The sequence below is a fragment of the Lagopus leucura genome, unplaced genomic scaffold (genome assembly GCF_019238085.1).
Source record: "Lagopus leucura isolate 7727_CA_CO unplaced genomic scaffold, USGS_WTPT01 Super-Scaffold_100002, whole genome shotgun sequence".
NCBI classification, from domain to species: Eukaryota; Metazoa; Chordata; class Aves; order Galliformes; family Phasianidae; genus Lagopus; species Lagopus leucura.
This window is the reverse complement of record NW_024962263.1, coordinates 69,631,120-69,656,069: the sequence shown is the minus strand read 5'-3', so window position 1 is coordinate 69,656,069 and position 24,950 is coordinate 69,631,120. Positions and strand designations below refer to the sequence as shown.

The following is a 24,950-nucleotide window of genomic DNA, read 5'->3' as shown; positions in this document are numbered from 1 at the left end:
ATATTTGTATCAAAATAACATACAGGGAAAAAATGCCAAATACTACTTAAACAGTTAAAACAAGCCAAGAGACCAAACATCACCAAATAATTAGCTGGGAAATGAAACTGTCCTGGAAGAAAGAAATATTTGCAAAGGACGGGAGGTTTTTTCAGCAGAAATAAATGGCCTCTTTCACACTGCCCTGAAACCATATTGAAGATCTGCTATGGCCTTTGCTGTAAGAAGGAGCAGCCCTGTTATCACCATACTTCTGTGACTGTGCAGTTAATATCTATCACCTGCATCTATCATGACAGGTTGGTGCAAGTCATGCCATGTGCACGTGGTGGGTGTTCAAAGATGTTCAACAGGAATCCAGATGGCACATCTGGGCAACACATCCAGATGGTTGTAGAAATAGCAGCACATGTTCTTATGCATCGGCAGGCTCTACAGGGCATGGGACTCAGAGGCCAGAGCTTCATGCATATTGCAAAATACCCCCAGGGCTCTCAGTACTGCACTGAGGGATAACATCTGCATGCCCAGAGCTGGCTCTCCCCTGCCCGGTCAGGAAACAGCACAGGTAGCTGTAAGGCTACTAACATGCAACCAGTTTGAATAGTGCCACAAATGCACCATTCACAATAAAAATGCATCTGTAAGATATCAAGCATACCCGAGGGGACAAAACAACTGAGTGACAATAATTACTGAAGTGACAGGACAGCTACATAAACTCTGGTGCAATGAGCGTTTGTGTTCTGACAGTCCGTACTTACTGGCATCATCCATAAATTCAAATTCACCCCCTAATTCAACGCTGGTGAGGTGGTATTGGTCAGGGTCGGTCAGGGCACTCAGCAGAATCAGCAGTACCACCGAGTTGATGATCTGTGGAGAGGAAGAGGGGAAAAGGGTCAGGCTGTGAAAATAATCCATGAAACAGCTCTGCACAGGATGTTTCCCACTGGCTCTGCTGGCTGAGGCACGGGCCGCTTTCCAGCCACAGAACTGTAATATTTCACTAACATCACAGTTATTTTCTCTGGATTTGTGTGAGTTACTCCTTCTCCCTTGGACTCTCTCCTACAACATCAGACAGGTTACTGCTGCTCTTTCATTATAAAACATGCTAACATGGCCATTTCAGTTTGTTCTGTCAGAAAAATTAATATCAGTTAAAAACAGTAGCTTTGAAATTATTACAAATGACTGCTGCAGTGAAACATTATTAGCAGGACAGAGCTAGAATTGGTGACATGCCCTGTTAAAGTGCTTGATGATCAGGGAGTGGATCATTTGCTGGAAGAGACTTAGTTTTAGAAGGGGCTGTGAATGATGAGCTGGTTCACATGAGCTGTTAGATCAGAAGGCCTTAGCAGGATGGGAGTAGGTGGCAGCATGAACCCAATGCCTGATGAACATCTTGAGGCACGAGGTATAGCAGGAAATTCATAATAGAATCATAAAATCATAGAATCACAGAATGGCCTGGGTTGAAAAAGACCACAATGACCATCTAGTTTCAACCCTCCTGCTATGTGCAGGGTCACCAACCACCAGACCAGGCTGCCCAGATAAAATTCACACCCAGAGAAATTCACACCCAGGAAGAATTGGTGTATGAAATACGATGAGTTAAATGCAAGAATATAGTATTGATCAAAAAATTCAGTAGAAACACATAGTCAGTAACTGGGTATGAGAGGAATGTAAAGGGAGGGAAGAGCTCTATTTTAAAGCTAATTTGAACAAAATGTTTATATCACTTTGAAATGATGCGGACTAATTGCAAAGAAGATTACTCAGTATGAAATAACACTGCCTGTCTAAAAAATTATTCTACAGAAGTAAAAAGATAACTGATGAACAGGAAAGAAAAGAAGGCTGATAATAGAGTGTGCTGGAAAAGATGGATTCTTATTGCATTGGTTTTCACTTTGAAGTCATCCCAATCTGATCACAGGTTCCTAACAGCAACAAAAAGGTGTAAGAATACAGGCTATAATAAGAAGACATGAACAGGCTAGAGAACTTCTTGGTAAAGATAAATGCTTTTTGATGGGCAAATTCTGTTGAGTTGAGCTGATATCAGTGTTGTTAGCAATGCTCTTTGAAAAATTATTAACAGAGTAGGGTCACAAGGTAGGAAAAAGGAAGCACAGTTTATACCTTCACAAAACAAAAAGGCCATAAAAAAAAATCTGCCCAGAATGTGTGATTCGGGAATAAAATAAACTCCAAAACAGCCAGTGAAGTGGTGTTCTTGATGTTACTTAAAATTTGTATGGTCATAAACAGTACTCTTCATGGGTTTGTCAATTGTAAGCTATATTAATTCATCCTATTTACCTTCTTTACAGCCAAATGGTTTTGTGAACAGGCGAAAAGCAGTAGATACCATCTCTCTGAATTTTAGCAGTCCTTCTGACATGATGAGATTCTCATTATTGAGCTGGGAAAAGCTGGTCTAGCTGAAAAGTGCAGGAAGATGAGTGCATAGCCAGCAGGACGACTGTAGTAAAAGCACAGCTCTCAAAGATTCACAAAAGATCTACTGAATAGGGTTCTCCAGTATTGTTGAAATACTTGGAATTTCAAGTAACTTGTGCACTCTATCTTTCTTCAGTTTGCAGTCAATGCCAGGCTGTAAGGACTTCAACCAACTACAGCAGAAGTCAGACAAATAGAGAGCACAGTTCATTGGCAACAAGGATAGAGCTTCACTTTCACATTTGTGACAAACAACTGCCGAAGTACGAGAGATAACTGAGTAGGTAGCAGTTCCCTGGAACAAAGTGCTGAGTGCAGCAATGAACAAACTGAACGTGACTCAGCACCATCCCATGAGCAGCATGACGGTGGGCAGCGCTATAGGCATCAGATGTGCAAGTTATCCTCCTACTTGTCCTCTACTGGGACTCTGCAGGAAGGGCCTAGTTCAAAGTCCTTCAGAAACATACTGATAAAAACCCTGAGGGGGGTCCTGCAAGAGAGCAGAGGATGATTAGATGTCTAAAAGTTGTGACTAGCAGGGAGAAGCTGAGAATGGTTAGTTTAGTGAAGAGAGAAAGACAAGTGAAAGGAAGCAATAAACTTCTCCACATCTATTGGGAGATGGGTAAAGTAACAGATTTAAATTACAGCAAGAGGGAATGTAGGTTATGCAACCTGCTGAGCAATCAGGCAGTAGAAGAGATCATCTAGAGGGGTTTAGGAATCCTCCATGCTGCATTCTGTCACAGAACAGTTAAGACAGCTTTGTGTTGGGAATGCTGTTGCCATGGTCTTGTCTTGTCTTTCTATTCTTGGTTGGCTTCCAAGGCAGGTCAGATGACCATTAAGATTCGAATTAATCTACATTGAATGTTAGCAATTCTCAAATGTTAGCATTATATATAACTTTATATTGCAAAGCAATTATTGCTTTGTACTCGTTTGTGGAAAACCAGAGGACAGATGACAGTAATATATAGATGTTACTTAAGGAGAGTACTCAAAATAAGCAAGCAATCAGAAACTATAAATGTATACCGTGTTGCTATTTTAAAGGCATGCCAATCTTTTGTGCAGACACAGACAGGAAGATCTGTGAAATACTGACCTAGGCACTCTGCTTTCTCCATGTGGATATGCCCAGATTCAGATTACGTGTTGGTCAGCATAGTCTTTAAGTCTGTGTAGAGACACAGGATGTGTTTGTCTGAACTAAAGCCTAGTGCAGTCAGGGGAATCATTCCAATGCATCACTTTTCTGATCTATCAGGTTTTTATATTGTGGTCCTCATAATGATCTTTGAGCACCTTCCAACCATGTTGTCAGCAATGGAAGTGAAATACACCAAGTATTTATTTGCTCAACCTCTTTCTCAAGAAAAGAAAGGTGCGCACAGCTGGGTGTGTTGCATTTGTTGGGGATTTTCTTTTGTTTTGAATGTGAAGCAACCATTGAATTTTGAATAATGCTTTAATGCGTATGTTTAATATGTCTAAAAACTTACTGATGTAGCATCTTCCAAGGACACATCATCAAAGCAAAGAGCATAAAGTGAATCCCTGTTGACATAGGTGGTTGGTATGAAAGTTGAAATCTGTTCTAGGAAAGCAAAGGAGCTTTTGCTGCTTTCTCAATAAGGCCAAGATTTCCTTCAAAAGGCTTTACATTCTTTCAGCAACAAATAAAGTAACAACTAATGAACAGTATTTAGAAAGTATTTTAATTGTGCAATGTTTCAACAAGCAACTAAACCCTGTAATTCTTTGATGGGACATGTTGTTCTCGTTTTATGGACTGAGAAATAGAAACACACTCATGAACATGCAGCAAAGTGGGGTTTGGTGGTAAGCACAAAATGCAAGATTTTCCACTGTCAGGTCAGAACTATGACCAACAGGTTATAGCCATAGCTCTACCAAGAGTGATGGGAGAGGAACCCCAGGGGCAGTAAGAGGCCTTGTTGGCCCTGACAGCTCCACTGCGACCTCTTCATCACTGGGAAGGAAGACAAATCCTCTGTTTTGTAGAGATTCCAGTATATGTAGCGAAAGGAGAATAACGGGGGTTATTCTGGAGGAGACAGCTAGTCCAAATATTGGAGCAATACATAGATTTTTCTTCTGGTCTTACAAAACGATTTCAAATCTGAGTGGAAGACAAAATTAGGTATCAACAACTGTGTGAGAGACTGCACGCAGGCAAGAGGGAGCAGGGCAGCAGGTGCTGAGAGTAGGATCACACTGCCAGCCACTGTTACTGCTCCCATCTGTACAGCGATAAAGAAACAGCAGCTTGTGTATGACATGAGGCAAGTCTGCTAGAGGGAACATGCAGTGTTTTAAGATGCAATGAAGCAACCTCATGTTTGCCACTGCCAGCATCCAGAGTTTGGAAACTACGTAACATGCTAAACTTAGAGACCTCTGCCACGAATGAGTTAGTTGTCTTCCCTTCCACATTGTTCCCAAGATGAGAAGTGATCCATGGAGATAAAATGCAGAGAAGAGAGAGGAGTATCATTGCATCAATACTGTATCAGCAGGTGATGAAGAAATGATAACTGCTATAATTTCAGACCTCTCACAGAGCTGTGGGTTGCACGATATTTATCTCTGCTTATCTAAAATTAAAACAGTAGCTTCTAAAAGCATACTGTCCATACAGATCTTTTACCAATACCAAACTCAGGCAAATGGAGAAACATTCAAGCCAGTGAATGACACAGATGACTGTAACACTAAAAGAGTTGCCAGGAGTTGCAGTGAATTCATCCAGCTTACGGTTGCTCTGATAAAGGAATTTAGGAGGGAAAATATTAAGCTTATTTTAACACATTGCATTAAAAATATACCAATATTTTTATTGAACCCCACAGGGTCAGCTCTACAAATATTCCATTAGACTTCTCCAAAGACTTCCCATGTAGTGAAAAGAATTCCTCATGTTTATAGGAAAAAGCAAGAAAACTAGCTTTATTTATACTGAGAATTCAATTTATAGCTGAAACCATGCATGTACATATCTTCGCACAGTCCATGTGGTGAAAGAGGTACATGCACTTTTAATTCTGAGTCTCTTTCCCCCTCTTCTCTGTGCTTCCACCCTGCAACTGGTGCGGCCTCACCTCAAGCACTGTGTGCCATTCTGGGCCACAGTATAAGAAGGACATAAAACTATTAGAAAGCAAAACATGATAATGCTCATTGTCTAGAGAGGGAAAAAAACAACAAAAAAGAAAACAAAACCCACATCTTTCTTGCATCTTGAATCTAAACCAAAACCAGGTCTGTAAACATTTTAAATACTTGGATATCTGAAGTCAGTTTTAGCATTAGAGGAGGAATGTATAGAAAATGTCTAGGTAGGCTACCTCGATAATCTTTAATTTTCTCCTTCTGCCTTTGCCTTCCCACAAATTAAGACTTTTGTGGATGTCTGACCACCGTAGGGAGCAGTCAAAGGATGCGAGAAGAAAAGAGGATTGGTATGTGAGCAGCTTCATTACGGGTCTCATGGAAATGGTTCAGTCATCTTCCCTCCCAGGGCACCAAGGAGCCAGAAGCTACATCTGAGCATTTGCCACACTGTGGCCTGAACTCCTGGGAAATGGCAGAGCAGGACAATTCTGACTAACAGAGCAGATACTTCTCCATCTTCTTTCCGCTATGTAAGTTTTCTGTGTCACGCTAACTGAAGTATATCAACTCTCCAGTTCAAGGGGCAGAGAAAAGCTGCAGTTATGTTAGCGATGCACAAAGAAATTAATGGTTCAAGGAAGGAAACTCAGTCATACTTGTCTGGCTTTTCACCAAATGTAACAGCCTGAAGGGAAACAGAAACATGGCCAAATAAAGTTGGGTTGAAAGGAAATCCTTCACCCCTTTGAGTAAAATTTGTTAACAGACGTTATTACTGAAGATATTAGGAGGAACACAGAGAAATTGAGAGGCTTTTTCAGGAAATGTATGCTCTCAGACATATTCTAAGGCATCTTAAAAACAAAATATAAACTTCAGATTATTGCCTGAACCTAAAATAGTAGGAGAACGAAATAAAATGTCTTCCTTGCACAAGTCATTCTTACTTCCCTATGTGGTTTCTTAAAGTACATTTCTGACTGCTATCTGAAATGCTGCACTGACACTGGGAGAACATTAGTCAGACTAGAAATAGCAATGAAGTCTCCCTTTAATCGGGAAAAGTTAGGGTAGAGTCTGCAATTCCTGTTGCTTAGTTTCTTATTTTTTCATATTATTCATAAAAAGTCGAAGAATGATCCCAGCAAGCTCAAATGAGTCTAGTACAGAGTGCATATTAAAGACATTGTACAATAGAAATCTGCATAAAAGTATTTTAATCAGACTTTATATACAATCTCAACTTCTATTATTATAATGACAATAAGCATTGCATTTCAAATTCTGTGTTGATTAAATTGATATAGGAAGTCCAGCATAATTTATCAGCACTCTTCTATAAAAGTGACTCAACTACTGCTGCCTGCCAGACCTCAAACCCAAACCACAAGAGGCCTGTCACTAATGAAATATGGTAATGACTAAATTTACAAAAGAAAAAATAGATGGATAGACAGTACATGATGCACACTAGAGATTTCTGTCTCCCTAAAGATAGAGTTTAATTTGTTACATACTTAATCTTAGTCCTTTTGTGGTTTAAAGGAATAAGGTATTTATATGTAAATTTATTGGTGGATTCTTTATTACTTTCACATTGTATTTAAAGAAAGTCGAAACTCTATCTGTTCAAGGTTCTGGAAATGACCACTGAAACCTTCTACCTACCACTGGGAAAGTACAATCATACAGAAACATACACATCATACACAAGTCACATACACTCTAAGGCAGCAGTTTGGGTTCATAAGGAGGAAGAGCACACACACCAAAGAATGGTACATCACATATAATTACAACAACATAATGACATTTATTCAATCTGCCTGGGCACTCCTGTTTGATGGCTGGAAAATGCACCTCCACAAGGCGAAAATCTCCTACAAACTTCTGTTTCTGCCAAAAACCTTTGTCCTGTCTGTATTAAGTAGATTAACGTATCTCCTGATGGAACAAGACCTTGCTCAGCACAAGTCAGGAATGAAGTGAAAAACAGCCATAGCACTTTGAAAGCCAGAGGACTAAGATCATAGGAGCAGGAGCTGACTGCAGACATATGAAAGAGAGAAGACCCAGAGGAGGTCCAGAACAGTGCAGTAGGCTCAAGTCCAAATTGATTCCTCAGTGATGCCTTGCTGGCAGGTTCAGTGCCTTACATGGACCAGGAGCACCTTCAGCAATGTCCATTGCTCTTTGCTTCCTACTCTGCTCTTCAGAGATTTGGGGCTTTGAACCTCAAGTTCAGCTGCAGAGCACCACAATAACTTGCGTGTGCATTTTCAGGCCCTGGCCACTTTGATCTTCCATAGTCAAATCACAACAACATGAGACAAGAAAAAGGTAATAGAGGAAATTAATTCCTGGCTATTTTGCAACATCCGTTCCATGTCCAGGAATATATAAGACTAATTGCATTTTCACTGATGTCAGTCTAATCAACGGTCAGTTTACAAAGTGCAATGTGTACTCACTAGGAAATATTAACTTTCAACGGAACTTCTAAACACATTTTGCTTGATTAATGTAATACTTCCTCTCCTTTCTGTAACTACTTTCGTGATTTTTGTATTACATGCTTAAAAAACAAAAATAGCGTACTGTACTCTTAGCACGTCTTTCCCTTAATGAGCATTTATGTAAATTTAATTCCTCTTAAAACCATCTGTTTTCTTACAGGAGGAAGACAGCTGTTCACAAAACTTTTCATTTTCTGAAATTCTTAATTGGAAAAAACAGCTGTGTCATTATCCTGGACAACTGATGCAGATTATCAGCTCTGGTTGCAATAATTCATTCCCTCTGGGAAAAATCCTACTGTGGTATTTGGAGATATAAGAAAACCTGCACACGCAAGGTGATTAAAGCTTAAAGAAGTGCTCAGAAATCCTTCTGCTGTGTTACAGGCTAATAAACTGTTCAGTAAATGCATGGCCTGTCCAAAAGATGCTTACAGGGAATTTTAGCCCTCCAGTGCCTTAAAAAGTGTTAAAAACAGAAACAGTAATAAACACACTGATGTGTGACAAAGTCAAGGGAAGACTGACAAAATGCTGTTTCTGCTCCTTGTGCAACACAGCAAACACACAAAATTATTGGTTATTTTCACTCAGAACAGAAATATGGGTAATGCACTATACCAAGTACCATGAATCCATCCTTTTTTCAGGTAAACTTTCTGGCCTGTTCATGGATTAATTTGGTCACCCACAGGTGAGCAATTAGGGTCTTTGCAAGTTGTTCTACTGTTTGTACAACATACATTTCTCACAGTTTGGACCTTCTTTTGTAATTTAACTGAAGAGATCCTGAATGAATTGGGATAAGGTCCTGCCTAGTAGAAAGCAGCCTGGAATTGTATATTGTGGGAAGGATTTATTTAAGGAGTTCTCCAGAGCATGTTCTTAAATCAGTTAGCAATTACATTATTCTAAACTGTCTCTTTATATAAGACACAACTGAAATATAAACAGTCCTCCAGAACAGACATGTCTTATTTGAACTGATGATCAGTGCTGGGCTTTATTCATATCTTAAATGCAGACATACGTTTTCAGTTTCCTAAGAAAATACTGTGCAAGTCATGAGTAGGTATTTAGGTACCAGATTGCTAATATGCTTCATACTCAACTTGAATAAGATAATGAAATTTATGTGATTCACTCTAAGAGTAAATACACTGATTTCAGTGTCAGTTGGATATTCAACATGTTTCTTTATTCATAAAGAATTCCATTTTTCCTCTCTACTGTCCTCAAGAACAGGCATGCACACAAAGTAGGAAGTTTTCATAAATTATTTGGGGAATATTACTGTTGGTTTTCCCTAAGATTTCAGTGTTTATTTTATGAAAGGAAGTAAAGGCAAGAAAAAAAGATATCAACGTTTTTATAGACAAGGAACTTGAAACATAAATATTCAGTCATTGAAGCCATTTCCACTACAAGAATTGGGCAGCTTGAGCCATTATAGATTACTTGACGCCCCCTTCACCTGTCAGTGAAGAACTCTCACCTGCTGATGATACTGCATCTCCTGATAAGGGATGAGAATTATTCATGTCAATGGCATCACCCTGGGACAGCAGCAGCTCTGCCCTGTGAATGTACTGCCTGGGTATGGGCTACAGAATTGCAATCACCTGGTAAACCAGCGAGCTCCATTCTGCAAGAGTGTGCCACCAGTACTGTTAGACTGTTAGAGGAGGTGGTAAAGGCAGCAGTGCCTGCAGGGTAACCTGACACAATATCCCAGCAATATCACACTGCCACTACATGAGAAGCGGCATTGGCTTGTATAAAGGAACAAGAGCATCAGTGTTATCATTAGTACACAGATAAAGTCGGAGATCTCGTATTGTTAATAGATTTAATTCCATATAAAAATAAACAAGTCTGAATTTCTAAGTAAAACTTAAGACATAAAACCTGTATTCATGCAAATTCCACAACCTGGCCCAAGGATAACAAAGTTCCCTATTACCTTGAATATCAGGCTTTCTAATGGTGCAATTTTTCCCCTTTCACACTTTCAATTCTTTTTTTTTTTTTTTCTTTTTCAAATACTTGGAAGTTTGAAAACAATAACTTATTAGTATTACATTTCATCTTCCTTGAAAGGGTATTTTCATCCTTTTCAAGTGACATGTACTTACAACTCCTTGCTGATGTGAGCAGTTCTAGACTGTTTAAAGACTGCAAGTGTGGGGACAGACTAGCTTCGAGGACCTTGGTGTAGGTATATTTTGTTTACATTCACAGTCAATGCTGATCTCTGCTCCCTGCCAAGTGAGCCTAGATTTCAGTAATCTTCTAACTGGTATTTAATCACCATACACGCAGTTTTGCACAGGCCTTGGAAAGGAAAAGGGAAAAAATGCAACCTAGTCACAAAATATATACCTTGATTTTTAATTTTTTTTTTACATCAGATCAAGTGCACTCTAATAATCTCAGCAGAATGTTCAATCTGTAAACCCATTGCACAATGAGGGTATCGCAGTACTTTTCTTTTGATTTGCAGAATAAAAAGGCTACTATCGGTACATTATTTCATCCATTACGATGCAATCCCTTTATTAGAAAACTAGAAACCATTAAACTGTGTGCTCAAAGAAAAAAGTCCAGCACTGAGACATTACGACTAGCAATCCATCCTGAGCCTTCCACAAATAGCAGCTCAAACGTCGAAGCCACCCTGGCTAAAAACCTAGGCTTGCTCTATTTATATTCTCCCCACATGTCCTTCAGAGGGTGCTTCAGCAATCTGAATAACTCGCAGTTATAAAAGGTTCTTGCTCTTCCATTAGATGTTATTTTTAGGCTCCCTCGCAGGGCCCCGGAGGCGGTGCGGAGCAGCGGTTCAGCTCCTGCAGTGCTGGACAGCTCCCGAGGCAGCCCCAGGGCTCCGGGCCACCCCGACCTGCTGCACAGCACCAAAGGCAGCGCTCCTTCTTTCAAAGTTGTTTCTTTTCCTTTTCTTTTTATCCTTCTTCGATTTTTTTTTCCTAAATGTTTCATCTTTCCCCTCCACAACTCAACTGAAGATAATTGCTGTTGTCCCAGATGGTGCCAGCGAAGACACCGGGTGTGCGCAAAGCACCATTGCTGTGCATCGAGCTAGCGGAAAATCCTTCCGCGACACTATCAGAACATCTGACACTGTTTCTTCTTTTTTATATATTTTTTTCACATGTAAAGAAAGGAGTCTATACACTCAGGAAGACAACATGCTCTATGTATAAATGCTGTTGCCAAAGGGGATGGTGTTCTGACTCACCAATACGCAATGGATCACTTGGAGCTAACCAAAATGACAGCTCTCCCTTGGACACCAGTGCCAGGGGAGTTCAGAAATAAAGCTGCCTCATTTCAGAGGCTTTGAACAGCATGCTGATACAAACATCTGGATCAGAACTCAGCTACTGGAAGTGACATTCTCATTTTCCTTCTTTCCCCTCAGTATCACACTTTTACAGCCTTTGTGCCCAAAAATCTTCTGCTTAATTACTTCTGTCCTTATGTTTGATAGGTTACTAAGAAGCATAAAGTTTGTGTCAGTGGAATGAAAAACAAAGATAGCAGTCATCTGAACTGAACTGGTTCCCCAGATTTTGAAATAGGTATTGCTCCCAGACAGCTTTTATGAACATCTTATTTAAATTCAGTATTGCAGCACATCTGAAGTTCTTCTCCCCAGCACAGCACAGCATTTACTGAAGTGTAGGGCATCCTGCAGCCCTACAATACATAGATCTCCTCTGGCTATCACTTGGCTGCTCCATCCTTTATATGTTTTACATTGAAGTAACTCAGTGCTCTGTGATAGTACATTATATGGCATGGTGCATGGTGTGTAGTGTACTACACTTAGTATCATGTAATGCTGTATTGTATTAGTCTAGACATGATACCAAGAAGACTATGGCTATACCAAGAAGCTACTGAAACACAATAATCATAGAAACCTTGGCATTCAGAGATCCACTATGTTCTAATATAAAGCAAAGTTAAATATTTCTTTCCTAACTATTGATACGAGATCATTAATAGTGTTTGTGACTGCAGGATGCATGTGTTAAAAATGCACGCAGTACTCCTTCCCTCATCTGTGATGGAAAGTGCTCTCACCAGACAGCCCTGATGATTCCATCTGCACTCAGCTCTCCTTGCCATCCTCTATTTGCAGGATCCCAATTAAAACCAAAGAGCCCAGACATCATCCCAGAGACATGGACTGTTTTCCTCCACATTTACTCAGACATGAAATTCTACCACCTGAAATTATCCTAACTCAAGATCTTCTCTGTGTGTGAAAACACTGTATTAAAAATCCACCAAAACTTACAAGCTGCGTTTTTTTTTTGTTTTTTTCTTATACTATTGAATCATTGTATTCATAGTCAGAGACTTAAAAAGAATTACACTCCATAGGTAGCAAGGTGTGAAAAAGCCACAAGAAATTTTTTTTTCTTCTCTAGGAGAATTCCTTTCCTGAATTAATTTCTCAGACAGCACATTTCCACAAGCAGTTTCTCAGAGGCAAACAGCATGGAGAATACATATTGGTGTGGTGAGAAAAATCAAAGGGTTTTAATTTCTGACTTTATGCTCATAGCTCATTTGTGGTTTGGAGTAAAGCAACCAAAATGAATGCAGAGAAAAAATTACCACCAGGCTGGCATTGATTTTTATGTATATGGTATCAAACTGCAGCTGATTTTCTGGAATAAAACAGTATTTTCTTGTATGGCTTTGTAAACCAGACTTTGACACCAGGGCAGCATTTACTTGGGGAATTACCCCTTATTCACCTCCTAACGTGGTAAACTAGCAAAAAGGTTTAGTGCTTCTTCTCAACATACATCACAAATTCCGTTCATAGCACTCTACCTCAAATATAAAAACATTTGTGAAAGAGGAGAAGGGGCAGAAAGCAATGTGCACACTGGGATGTTATCAGTTAGTGTCAATTTGAAGTCATTCAGATGTGTGCTCTGAAAAAATTATAAAAGAAAAAGAAGCAAATCAGGAAGAGGTATAAACCAGGAAAGCACTGATAGTTACAGAAGAGTATTTTAAAACAGATTTTGCAGAAAAATGGCACTTGAAAGTGGGGTGCTGGCTTTTAAACATTAGTTCACAGTACTGAATGAAGTCTAAAGAGCTCTCAGGCATTTCTTTGTATCTAAGACCAATGGACTCACTTAATTCCCTCTTCCTCAAATATTTTTAGGCCCACTGAAAAGCAAAAAAGCAGTGTCCCTGTCGTCACAGAACTGACGTGAGTAGGTTTCATTCAGCTGAAGGCAGAAAGTAATAATAAGCATCCTGCAAGAAACACTCAAAGGCTTTCAGGACATTGTCAAACTTATTGAAACAGTTGTGGCTGGGCAAAAAGGGCATCTTTTCAATACTGCAATTACCACAGATACCACAGCCTGTGGATATTTCATTTAGCTATTTATCAGGAGCAAGAAATAGCTCAGCTGATGTACCATTTTCTAAAACAGTGAAATATGCATTTTATAGGACATAGGGTATTTTATATGATTTCTGGGACATAAATGTCAACCTAGCCTTTCAATTAAGCTGATTGAATTTATTTAATGAGTTGTCCTACAATGGAGAACAGCCCTGTGCTTCTCACTTCCTTCTGAAGGGAATTTCAGCAGTTAGCAAACAAGCCTGGGTCTCAGCCGCTTCCATCTGCAGCCACTTGAAAAATGACGCTTGGCAAACTGCTCTGGGTGGCCTTGGCATCTGATGGAGATGGATGTGTTGTACCAAGGAACAGGGAAGGAGAAAGAGGCTGAAGCGCATCTAAGTAACGTAGAGCGATGAACGGCTCTTTATTGCCATGGCACGTCTGCAAACGCCGCCACTACAGCAGGGCTGGCTCTGGGAAAGCGGCTTTCCGGTCATTGCTACCCAACGGATTGAAAAAAGATTTTCAGTGGTGGGAGAGGAGCTGTGGGCTCAGCACGCCTTCTCCTGAGCCTGGCAGGACAGCCGTGTCCAGCCAATTTCTTGGATGGATGGTGGTGACCCATCCATTAAAAGCTGTGCCCCAAGGGTCAATTCCTCACTCCCTTCCTATAGCTTTCCTGGCACCTGATGCCCGCAGCATTCAGCCCCAGGCAAACCAAGCTCCAACGACCAGCACTTCTCTGACACCGACTTCCTCAGGAAGCAGCGGGGACAGAACCAGATTCTCAGAGCACACTTCGGGCAGGCTCCACAGCCGGCCCCAGCGTGCCCAGCTGAGCCGGGGGCGGGAGAAGCCCCCACAGCGGAGGCCCCACCTGTCTCACCTTCCCCCCCCAACTCGGGGTGAAGATATGAACTCAGCTCCTTGTCTGAGACCCCGGCGAACCTGCCGTGCTCCCTATCGACAGCCTTGCCCCCCCCGCACCCCCGGACCCTAAACACACACGGATTTTATTTCCCAGAGCAGAGGCTCGCCACCAGCCTGCGCGCACGTTAAAGGGAGCGGCGAAGAAGCACCGAAGCTCACCCGACGCCATGGTGCCGGTAACGGGGAGAGGGCTTTCCCCCTCCACATGCAGCGGGTGAAGCGCAACCGTGCCGGCCCACGAGGCGGACGCGGGCACGGCGGGGCCACTTACCAGGTACCAGACGCCGAGGATGATGGTGCCGGTGCGGACATGGCAGCAGAGGCAGCAGCTGTTGGAATAGAAACGCGCCCAGGGCGAGTTCAGCATCTCCGCGCCTTTCGGGGCTCCGCGCTGCTCGCCTCTCGCCGCGCTGCTCCGCGGGGCGGTGCTGGGCCTGGCCGGGACCGCCCCTCCCGGCGGGCGGGACCCGCGGCTGCGGCTGCGGGAGGGGGCTGGGGCGGTCCCAGAGAGGTCATCGCAGCCCCTGGAGGCTCCTTGGAGGAGCCGGCGTCGTTCCCTCCTTGAAATGCTGCCGAATGTTCTGCCGGGAGCTCTGCACGCCTAGCCCGACCGTAAACGTTATTTTCTGACATCTGTTTTGGCTGCCTACCAAATCGCGCAGTGTATTGTCAAAATACAACCCTGGAAAGTACTCTGATTCTGCCCTATATGGTTGCTTCGGGGCTCTTCTTCATTACAGACGGATATCTGCACCCAACAGTGACTCCCAGATAAAAGCTAACTTGGCACAGAGGAACATTTCTGACTGCGCCTCATCCCTACTCATAACACCACTGTAGTAAATTGGACTAAAATTCCTTTAAGTAAGAACTTTACATAACCTTCGTTTTTAGAGGGTGGAGACTGGGAAGGAGGAAAGGGGGAAGAGACAGAAACAGGTGTGAAATGGTCTGGTCATGTGCAGCACGATATGAGTAGCACACTGGTCTGGCCGAGCCCAGTGCCACCACAGCCTGCCCAATGTTGTCGTTACATCACACACCCAGCTCATAGGCGGAGCCTAGAGAAATAATGCAGTCCAGTCTGCTCCTTTCTACTTCTGTTTGTGCGGCATGATAGATGCTTTGCAGACAGAAGTTTTAGTCCCTGCCTTGAAGCACAGATAGTCCTTGGCTGGGACACCCAGTAAGTTTCAGCTGGTGTCTCAAAACTGATTATTTGACATGTTTGTCTGGCTGAGGCACTTGCTCAAGGTTGAAATTCTGCTTTAAGTTCTGCTTATCTGTGATAAACATACTGGGTGTTCCTCTTCAGGACTTCAAGACTTTAATAAATAAGAGCAACAAGAACAGACATCCTTGAGATAGGGGCACAAATCCAAGGCAGAAACCAATTAGAAAAGACTGTGTGTCTTTAGAAAGCCTGTGCTCAAATATGGATAAAGTAAGTGGGACACTCCATAAATGACCACCAAAGACCCCCAGACAAGTTCAGAAGATTCAGATGTATTTATGTAATCTTGTTCTTATGTGTTCTTATGAATATGTAATAGGTAGTGTGACTTATGTATTAGATAGGTGTATTCTAGAAGCTTTTGACTTTAAGTAGAAGCCAGTATGAAGACTCAGCATGCCTGATTTGTGGGGATTTCCCTATGCAGAATAAAGCAATGTCTCCTTTCTGGACCCTCGACTTTTGAATGAGTTTCAGGAGATTAGACAATTAGCACATGGACCCCACTAACCAGCCCCTGCTCACAGCCCCTGCAGCAGCAAAGACACTGCTGCAAACTGAGTGAAAGCAAAAAGATGCAAAGTGGTAGAAGTGGGGGTAACCACAACACAGGTTACAATGTGAGGTTTACAGTGCTCTGATGCACAGCAAGACATTTTTCTCACAGGTAAATGGGTTTTGATAAGACAGTGTGACATCTACAAATTGAGCATAGAGCTCTCTCTGCAAAAAGTTCATCCAGTGGAGAATTAGCTTTTCTGCCTTGGCTCTGGGTGAGTTCCCTGGAAGGAGGCCTGGCTGGCAGGATACCAACATCAAGCAGCAGTTTTTGGAGGACACAGCACTTGGCATCAGTTTGATGTCCTCGTTCCGGGACTGATAAAACAGCTCACAAAGCCCCTGTGCCACACACTGCTCTGCTAGCAGCGAGGCTGTGCAGCCATTGGGAAATCCTCCTGTGCTGCCACACACACCTTTAAAGGCCTTGAAATTACACAGTCATCTGTCTGTTAAGTGAGAAATTCATCAGAAATTGAGGGTTTTGCAAATACGCAAAGCTTGATCATAGAATCATGGAATGGTTTGGGTTGGAAGATACTCTTAAGGTCATGTAGTTCCAACCCCCTGCTCTAGGCAGGGACGCTTCCTACTAGATGCTTTTACTGATTTGTTTCAGAGCCCATGCATTACCCCAGCAATAGACTCATAACCACAGTCCTTGTACTTCTAGGGGTAGGAGAAGCAATCTGGAACTTTGCCTTCATTGCTCCTTTACTCAGAAAGTGATAAATGTACCCTCAATTAAATAAACAGTCCACATGTAGGCACTTATTTTAATTGTGCTGAGAAAATATATAACCTTTAAATTCCAGTGGGATCCATTATACAGTGTGAAAATCCTCCAAGTGAAGGTTTGATTCTGTACGTTAAACACCGCACAGGGTAGAACCTTGTCCAGCATTGCTCGGCTTGTGTTGGCATGGGCTGCGGTGCATTTCCCAGAAGAGAAATGCAGACTCACTGTTCCCACCCACCCCTCCTTCCTGCGGGCTGTAAATCCCAACACTGGGTTCATGCAGGACCCTCAGAGTGCCCTGAGAGCCATGCCAGCCAGCTGGAGAAGGACCCAGCCCAACTGCTCCTTATTGCCAACGCTTCTCTAGATTGCAAGCTGTCAAAAAAAGGTACATTAATTCCTTCTTCTGCTGTTCATTCTCCTACATATCCCTGGTGATGTCCTCACTCCAGGGGACAAGTTCTCACTCCTGCAAGCAGATACTCCAACCTATCTAGTACTTTCTTGTGCAGTCCAGTGAACAATACTGCTTGCAAGCTGCACATCACTCCCACCTTCTGTCTGCACCCACAGTCTGTAGAGATGCTGGGGCATTGCTCAACTCGCCCTGAATAATTCCATTGTGCAGCCCAGCCTTGCCTGCAGCAAACACAGGAACAGCTGATGGAGCCCTCTCAAAGTGCCAGTGATTCACTGTGGGATCAGCCCCATGCTCCAAAGTGAGCAAAGAAGTTATTTTTTTCTGTATTTGGCTAGGCTAAGAGCAGATAAGAAAAAGGTTAAACATTGCACTCAAACCAAGGTCTAGGTTTTGCCTTTTGACCATAGGATTGGGAAATTGCCTGTGATTGTAGTAAAAAGTAATTTTAAAGATTGTGTTCTTGTTTGGCCCGGTCCAGAGCCTGTGTTTCAGGATGGCTGCAATGATTTTAGTATTTAGGGCTACAGAAATAGTTAATGCAATCAAATTGTAAAAAACATAAATAACAACTGAACAACCAAAGAAATACACTTTCTAAAAAAACCCCATGTCAGGAAATGTCACACTGACACAGTTTAGGTACAAGCACATGGATGGACAAATTCCCTTCTTTCAGCACCAAACAATGAATAATAAACTATTACCTGTATCTTCCTTCCTTCCTTCCTTCCTTCCTTCCTTCCTTCCTTCCTTCCTTCCTTCCTTCCTTCCTTCCTTCCTTCCTTCCTTCCTTCCTTCCTCCCTTCCTCCCTTCCTTCCTTCCTCCCTTCCTCCCTTCCTCCCTTCCTCCCTGCCTTCCTGCCTGCCTTCCTGCCTGCCTTCCTGCCTTCCTGCCTTCCTGCCTTCCTGCCTTCCTGCCTGCCTGCCTGCCTGCCTGCCTGCCTGCCTTCCTGCCTTCCCTGCCTTCCCTGCCTTCCTTCCCTGCCTTCCCTGCCTTCTTTCCCTTCCTTCCCTTCCTTCCCTTCCTTCCCTTCCTTTTCTTCTTCTTCTTTCTCTTTTAACCTGTAGTAATTGTTAAGAGAAAGGCCTGGACTTCTTTCTCTCACTTCTGGGACACTTTGTTATGTTGGCCTTATAGGAGACAATGACTCAACTGATGCACTTAGCATACATTCATTAGTGATGGTGTTTAGTGTTTGCAAGATCACTTCCATTGGGTTATGGTTTTGAAATTCCGTTTTAAAGTCAGACACATTTAAACACATATAATTAAAGTATTTTGACATTTTGCATTTGTAAATCAAAAACATTCAGAGCCCAGATGTTCTCCAAGAAAAGCTCAATCTTACTGCTCCTTCCTTTTTACCTTTTCTGCCTCAGGAGCCTCTCAACTCTGCTGTGAAAAGGTAGGACTCAGAATCAGGCTGATGAGATCTGGAGTTTACCAAGATCGCACTCTTTCTCCCTCCTCCTTGCTTTTCCGTTCGTGTTAACCTCACAGATGAGCTTTTTGCATTTTGGATGAGCAACAAAACCTCCATGCTACATTCACTAGAAATGTCAAAAATAGGTTAAGAATTTATCTAGTTCTTTGCCTGGCAGTAGATTTCCAGTTTGGTAACACATACTGGAAGTGTTTCTTCAGTGTCAGAACTGCTACCCAGGGGCTGTAGTCTCCTTGGAGATGTACTTCATCCTGCATTTAGAACCTCTAAGTCCTATAACATGTAGGGTGGGAGCATGGATAATTTTCTGCTCTTCTCAACACTTTTTTCAAGGCGCATTATGGGATTCTCAACGTTATTCTTGGCTGTGCTGCTATCTCTGCATCATTCCTCCAGCACACTCCTCCGGTATAAAATACATAGATCGCACCTTGATCAATAGGATGCCACACTGGCAGGCGCTGCATAGACAATATGCTACCTTTGGGGTGCCTTCAAAGGGTAGAATTCCTGGTCAAGTCATGGCGTGGGTCTCTACACTTTGTGGGATGACTTAAGTCCCAACGTGACAAGCTGAGGCCTGCTGGTCTCTCCCCCTCACAAATCTCCAGTGATAATGAAGAGTCACACAAACAGAGATAAAGGGAGCAGAGAAATGCTAGAATGAACTCGTGACAAGGAGGTGCTAGACACCAGCTGAACTATGAGCTGAGCCCAAGCTCGTCGTGTTTAACTGGTTTGAAAGGAGTGAATGCAGAGCACAAGTAAAAGTATAAAGGATGTAATAAACAACTCCTCATGTGAACTCAGACTCACTATCAGCTGGCTTGTAGGGGACAAACCGCCCATTGGCAGGAACAGCCCTGCTGCTAACTGCCAGGGTAGAGGCTTTACAGCCCAGCATGGCTCAGGCTCTGAAAGCAGAACCAACAACTGCCCCATGTCAGGTCACAGCCAGCTCCAGCTGCTCCAGAAGGGGCCTGCTGCTGCCAGAACTGAGCCACGAACAATTCTGGGTGTGCCTCTGGGATAGCAGAGTTAAGAAATGGGACGAATTTGCTGCACAACAGGACCTGGGAGAGAGGAGTGAGAAATGAGAGAAAAGCCCTGCAGGCACCCAGGTCAGTGCAGCAGGAGGGCAGGAGGTGCTCCAGGCACAGAGCAGCAGCTCCCTGCATCTCAGGAGAGGCACATGGAGGAGCAGGCCTTCCCCCTGCAGCCTGTGGACACTGCATGAAGCACATCTCCACCTGCAGCCATGGAAGAGCCCACAGTGTAGCAGTGGATGTGGTGTGAAGGAGCAGCAGCCCATGGATACCACTGCAGGAGCAGCCCTGGGCTGGAACTGGAGCCCATGAAGGGGAGCCTACAGTAAAGTCTGTGCAGTGGGTACCGCTGCAGCCATGCTTCTCACAGACTGACTGCTCTCATCTGCAGAACACAGATCCTGAGGAAAGCACCAGGCAGTGTGCTCTGGCACTTCTTGCACTGGTCTTCAAGTCTCACCTGTTTGCACTTGTATTGAATTCTGTACCTTGTATTGAATCCTGTACCTTGGACCAGCTAAAGACCCGCTTCCTGAGAAAGACTCATCCAAAAACTGAGAAGTGGAGGCACCAGCGCTGGTCTTGGCAGCCTGGTTCTGCCCATCACCAAGTCATTAGCGCTATTAACTTCTGCTCTACAATGAAGTCTGCTCCAGATCTTTTTGTCAGATTGAATTTCTACCAACCAAACCCCCTTCCAGTCCTTGAGGTACGCTTTCTGCTTCTCTTAGATCTGCATCTAGGCAGTTTTGTAAGAGCCTCAAAAATCACAGGCGTCAGACATGACAGAATCCATTCAGTCAGTGGATGTGGTATTGGGATTGCTCTCCCACTTCTTTTCACTGTACAGATGCGAACATCCCAGGATTTATGCTTGACCTTTTGCCAGGATGACACAGGGGAAGGTCCTGGTTACAGCCTGCTTTGTCCTTTGGCCCCCATTATCTACAGTAGACATAGCATTAAACTGACTGATATGGACAGATACAATCTATCCATAGTCTGCAGCCAATTCTGAAGCACGAAATACAGCATATTAGGATGAGACTGTAGCTGTGGGATAAATAGGTTGTTACATTGGCAGCAGTGCCTTACTGCTTGCCAGATTGCTTAAACAAAGGAAACGTAAGTGACAGTTTTCAATACCGAGTTGGGTTTGCGGTCATAGGGGTCACAAAGCTTTTATCGATGGGAGAGGCAGACCTTCCAAGAAAAGCTAATGTACATCAAAGTGTATTTACTTCCTCTTAGCTCCATTAGTTAGATTAGTTAATTTTTAATTTATGACTTCATTCGTGTATTGGCTCAATACTGGGAATTTGGCCAAATTTAATTCCTCTTTCTTTCTCTATGTGATTATGTGTTTCTCCCCTTCTTGTAAAGGCCTACATCTTCATTTTTATTAATGCAGAATAATAGATGTTCCCCCCTCGTTTTACTTATCAGCCATGTTCTTACTGCATAGCTCTTAGGATTACTTTCCCTTGTATCTAGCAGAAGACATGACCATTGTGCCTTTCAGTATCAACCCTCATGCAGTGACAGAGCATCTTCCTCCACCCTACTGGAACCAGCACTGTCTTCTAATACAGTCAGGAAGAACTAAAACACCACAGATTCCATGATTGCATTTCATTGCTGCCCGTAACTTACAAGCAAACACTTCCTAGTTTCATCTTTTCTGTTACTCAGGTTCCAAAGGTTATTGCTTGGAGCCTGCTCAGACTTTCCCTGGTGTGCTTTCTTAATTTGTACATTAAAATGTATGCACAGAGCTTTAAAAAGCCATCAGCAGCTTTAAAGCAACTAAATAACATCTCCATCGTTACTTCGATATTTGCCATTCTCTTGAGCAAACTCAAGGGCATGCCACACAATTTTCAGTAGCATTCATCACAGTGAGAGGTTTCAGTTAATGAATCTCTTGCTTGTATCAGGAAATGCATCTAGGAAAACCAGATTGAAAGCTACAGAAGATGAGCCACCAATATTGGCTACACATGTACATGGCTGAGATACTTGGGACTCTTCAGCCTGGAGAAAAGAAGGCTGAGAGGGGATCTCATAACTGTTTGTACACATCTAAAGTGCAGGAGACAAGTTGATGGGTGGGTGAACTTTTTCAGTGATGTGCAGTAATAGGACAAGGGTCAGTGGGCACAAACTGGATGCTTCCCTGCTGTAGAGAACTGTTGTAGCAGGGATTTGGGCTGAGTGATTTCCAGAGGTCCCCTCCAATCCCTGCAGTTCTGTGACGTGGGCAAGACTGAAGCTCTCTAGTACTGTGTGTTTTATGTTGTCTCTTATAAACAGAGACAGACGAAACTGCTAATGTTCTTTTAATTAGAGTAACCAAAGATACCCCTGGCTTGTCTTCATCACACTCCTCCAAATGACTAAAATGCCCTCTTAGGATCCCTCAAGCCAGAACCAGGGTTGAAAAAATATGCCTGATATTTCATCTTCCACTCTGTATAGCAAAAGACATTGTAAATAACAATATAATTCTGCCAAAATATCTTTATTTGGCAACTCATCCCCAAGTGCACTATAATTTCAAAACGTCTCACATTTGCACAGCTTTATCTTTGCATTTTTGCAAGGATACTTTCATAGGTTATCAGTGTCTTTCTGCTAGAGCCCAGGTGATGCACACTGACTTGGGATGTTAGATGTTACGCTCAGCCTGAGCTTTACAGTGAGTAAAGCTCACATCATATTCCCAGTTTGTGAACAGGTGAGTGAACATTTGGATGATATTAGGTGTGGAGCACATGCCTTATGGGAGCAGCTAAGGGAACTGGGATTGTCCAGTTTGGAGAAGAGGAGGCTCAGGGGAGAACTTATTTCTCTCTACAACTGCCTGAAAGGAGGTTGTGGCAAGGTGGGGGTCGGCCTCTTCTCACACCACATAACTAGTGACAGGACTAGAGGGAATGGCCTCAAGCTGCACTGGGGGAAGTTCAGGTTGGATAACAGGAAAAATTTCTTCTTTGAAAGAGTGGTCGGGTGCTGGAACGGGCTGCCCAGGGAGGTGGTGGAATCACTGTCCCTGGAGGTGTTCAAGAAACATTTCGATGTTGTACTAAGAGACGTGGCTAAGAGGGGAATATTGGTGGTAGGTGTTTTGTTGGACTGGATGATTTTGGAGATCTTTTCCAACCTTGGTGATTCAAAGTTTCTATGAATGATTAAATCAGTTCTGAAATTGAAAGTGCTCTGAATTATGTCAATCTAGTTACTACACTTATCCACTGATTTGCTTCAACATATTGTTACATCCTGCATTTTTGCTGTTGCACGCACCTAATGTTGTTTTCTTCCTGTCTGAGGAGTTTAATGCCTCACACCGTATCACATTTTCAGTGCAGCAGCAACAGACTGTGCCAGAGACAAGGTGTGATGCTCTCTGGAGTGGTTAGCAGTACACCAAGTCCTGTGTGGGAACACCTGCTCCAATAAGGTGTTATCAGCAGCACAGAATGATGAGTCCCAGCAGCCTACTAGCACAAAATCAAGATCGTTAGTGATAGAATTACTGACGTTAAGTTGATATTGTGCTTCTTGACCAATGTTTCAAGCTGGCAGTGAACAGATAAAAACTATTTTCTGGTGCAATGCACACTATTTTTGATGCACATCACTTCTAGTTTCCCATAGCTAGTATTCAGATGACGTTATTGTGAAAATCCAGAATAGCAACTACAGGACATGCAAACAACAGCTCCCACTGTTACAGACACACTTGACTCTGGAAGCCTTCAGCCATTCATCTCTGCCACAGCCTAGAAAGTATTTTTATATTCAAGACAGGGCAATCTTCAGTGTTTTAAAACCCCTAAAAATCACTACATTTGCTATTCTGCATGCCTACTAAGAACTCTTAGCTAAAGAAGCACTCCTAAAATACTGTAAAGTTGTTACGTTAGCAGGCTGCACAACTGGAATGACTTTGAGCAGCACCTCTTCAATCTATGATCATAAAATAGAACGGTATTGATTTTCCAGCTCCATTCTACCAAGTGCAGAACATCCTGAGCCCACGCCAGAAGAGCACTTAAATACATTCTTATTCATGTTCAGCTGAAGCCAAGGTCTGAGATCCTTAGCCTTGTCCCTTTCATAGCACAGAAGATAAAGGTTGTGATGAGAGATGGATGTTAGACACCAGCATCAGTGTGGAGATCATTGCCATTCGGTCTGCTTCCAAAATATCCCTATACAGGCAGTGGCATGGGGACACATTGCCAATGCTGGCTGACAGCCTGCTATTACTGACTTTTCCAGCTCACTTACCAGAGCAGCACAACTGCCCAACATCTCTGCCTACATATTGCCCTTGTATACATGAATGGCAGCAATCTCTAGAATCACAGAATCATAGAATGGCCCGGGTTAAAAAGGAGCACAATGATCATCCAGTTTCAACCCCCTGCTATGTGCAGGATCACCAACCAGCAGACCAGGCTGCCCAGAGCCACATCCAGCCTGGCCTTGAATGCCTCCAGGGATGGGGCATCCACAACCTCCTTGGGCAACCTGTTCCAGTGCTTCACCAGACTATGAGTGAAAAACTTCCTCCTAATATCTAACCTAAACCTCCCCGTCTCAGTTTGAAACTGTTCCTCTTGTCCTATCACTGTCCACCCTCATAAACAGACTTACTCCTCCTGTTTATACACTCCTTTCAAGTACTGGAAGGCCACAATGAGGTCCCCTCAGAGCCTTCTCTTCTCCAAGCTGAACAATCCCAGTTCGCTCAAACTTCTATCATAGGAAAAAAAATATCTGAAAATTTTTCAAAGATCTTGAGATGCTCTAATTTTCCAGCCAGGCAAAACACCAGCATTGCTAAGGCAAAATCAGAGCAAAACAGTTCAACAGTCAAATGAAACACCATTGATAGCACAGCACTGTTTCTTGCAATAGCTGACTCAAAGTGGGCATTATGGCTGCAAAAAATCATTTTTGCCAATAAGATTTTGATGTTGGGATACTTCAAGCCTATGTCAGTCCAATGAGATCACCATGCCTT

The 24,950-nt window shown here is 42.9% G+C and overlaps 1 protein-coding gene across 1 annotated transcript in view; it reads right to left on the bottom strand.

The window, feature by feature from the left end:
• Positions 1 to 14,988, bottom strand: part of LAPTM4B (lysosomal protein transmembrane 4 beta) — a 57,875-nt gene extending 42,887 nt beyond the window's left edge. The window contains 3 exon segments of the mRNA XM_042870094.1: positions 765 to 876; positions 14,744 to 14,895; positions 14,898 to 14,988. Of these exon segments, the coding sequence (XP_042726028.1) occupies positions 765 to 876; positions 14,744 to 14,895; positions 14,898 to 14,988 (355 nt within the window).
• Positions 14,989 to 24,950: the final 9,962 nt, after the last annotated feature.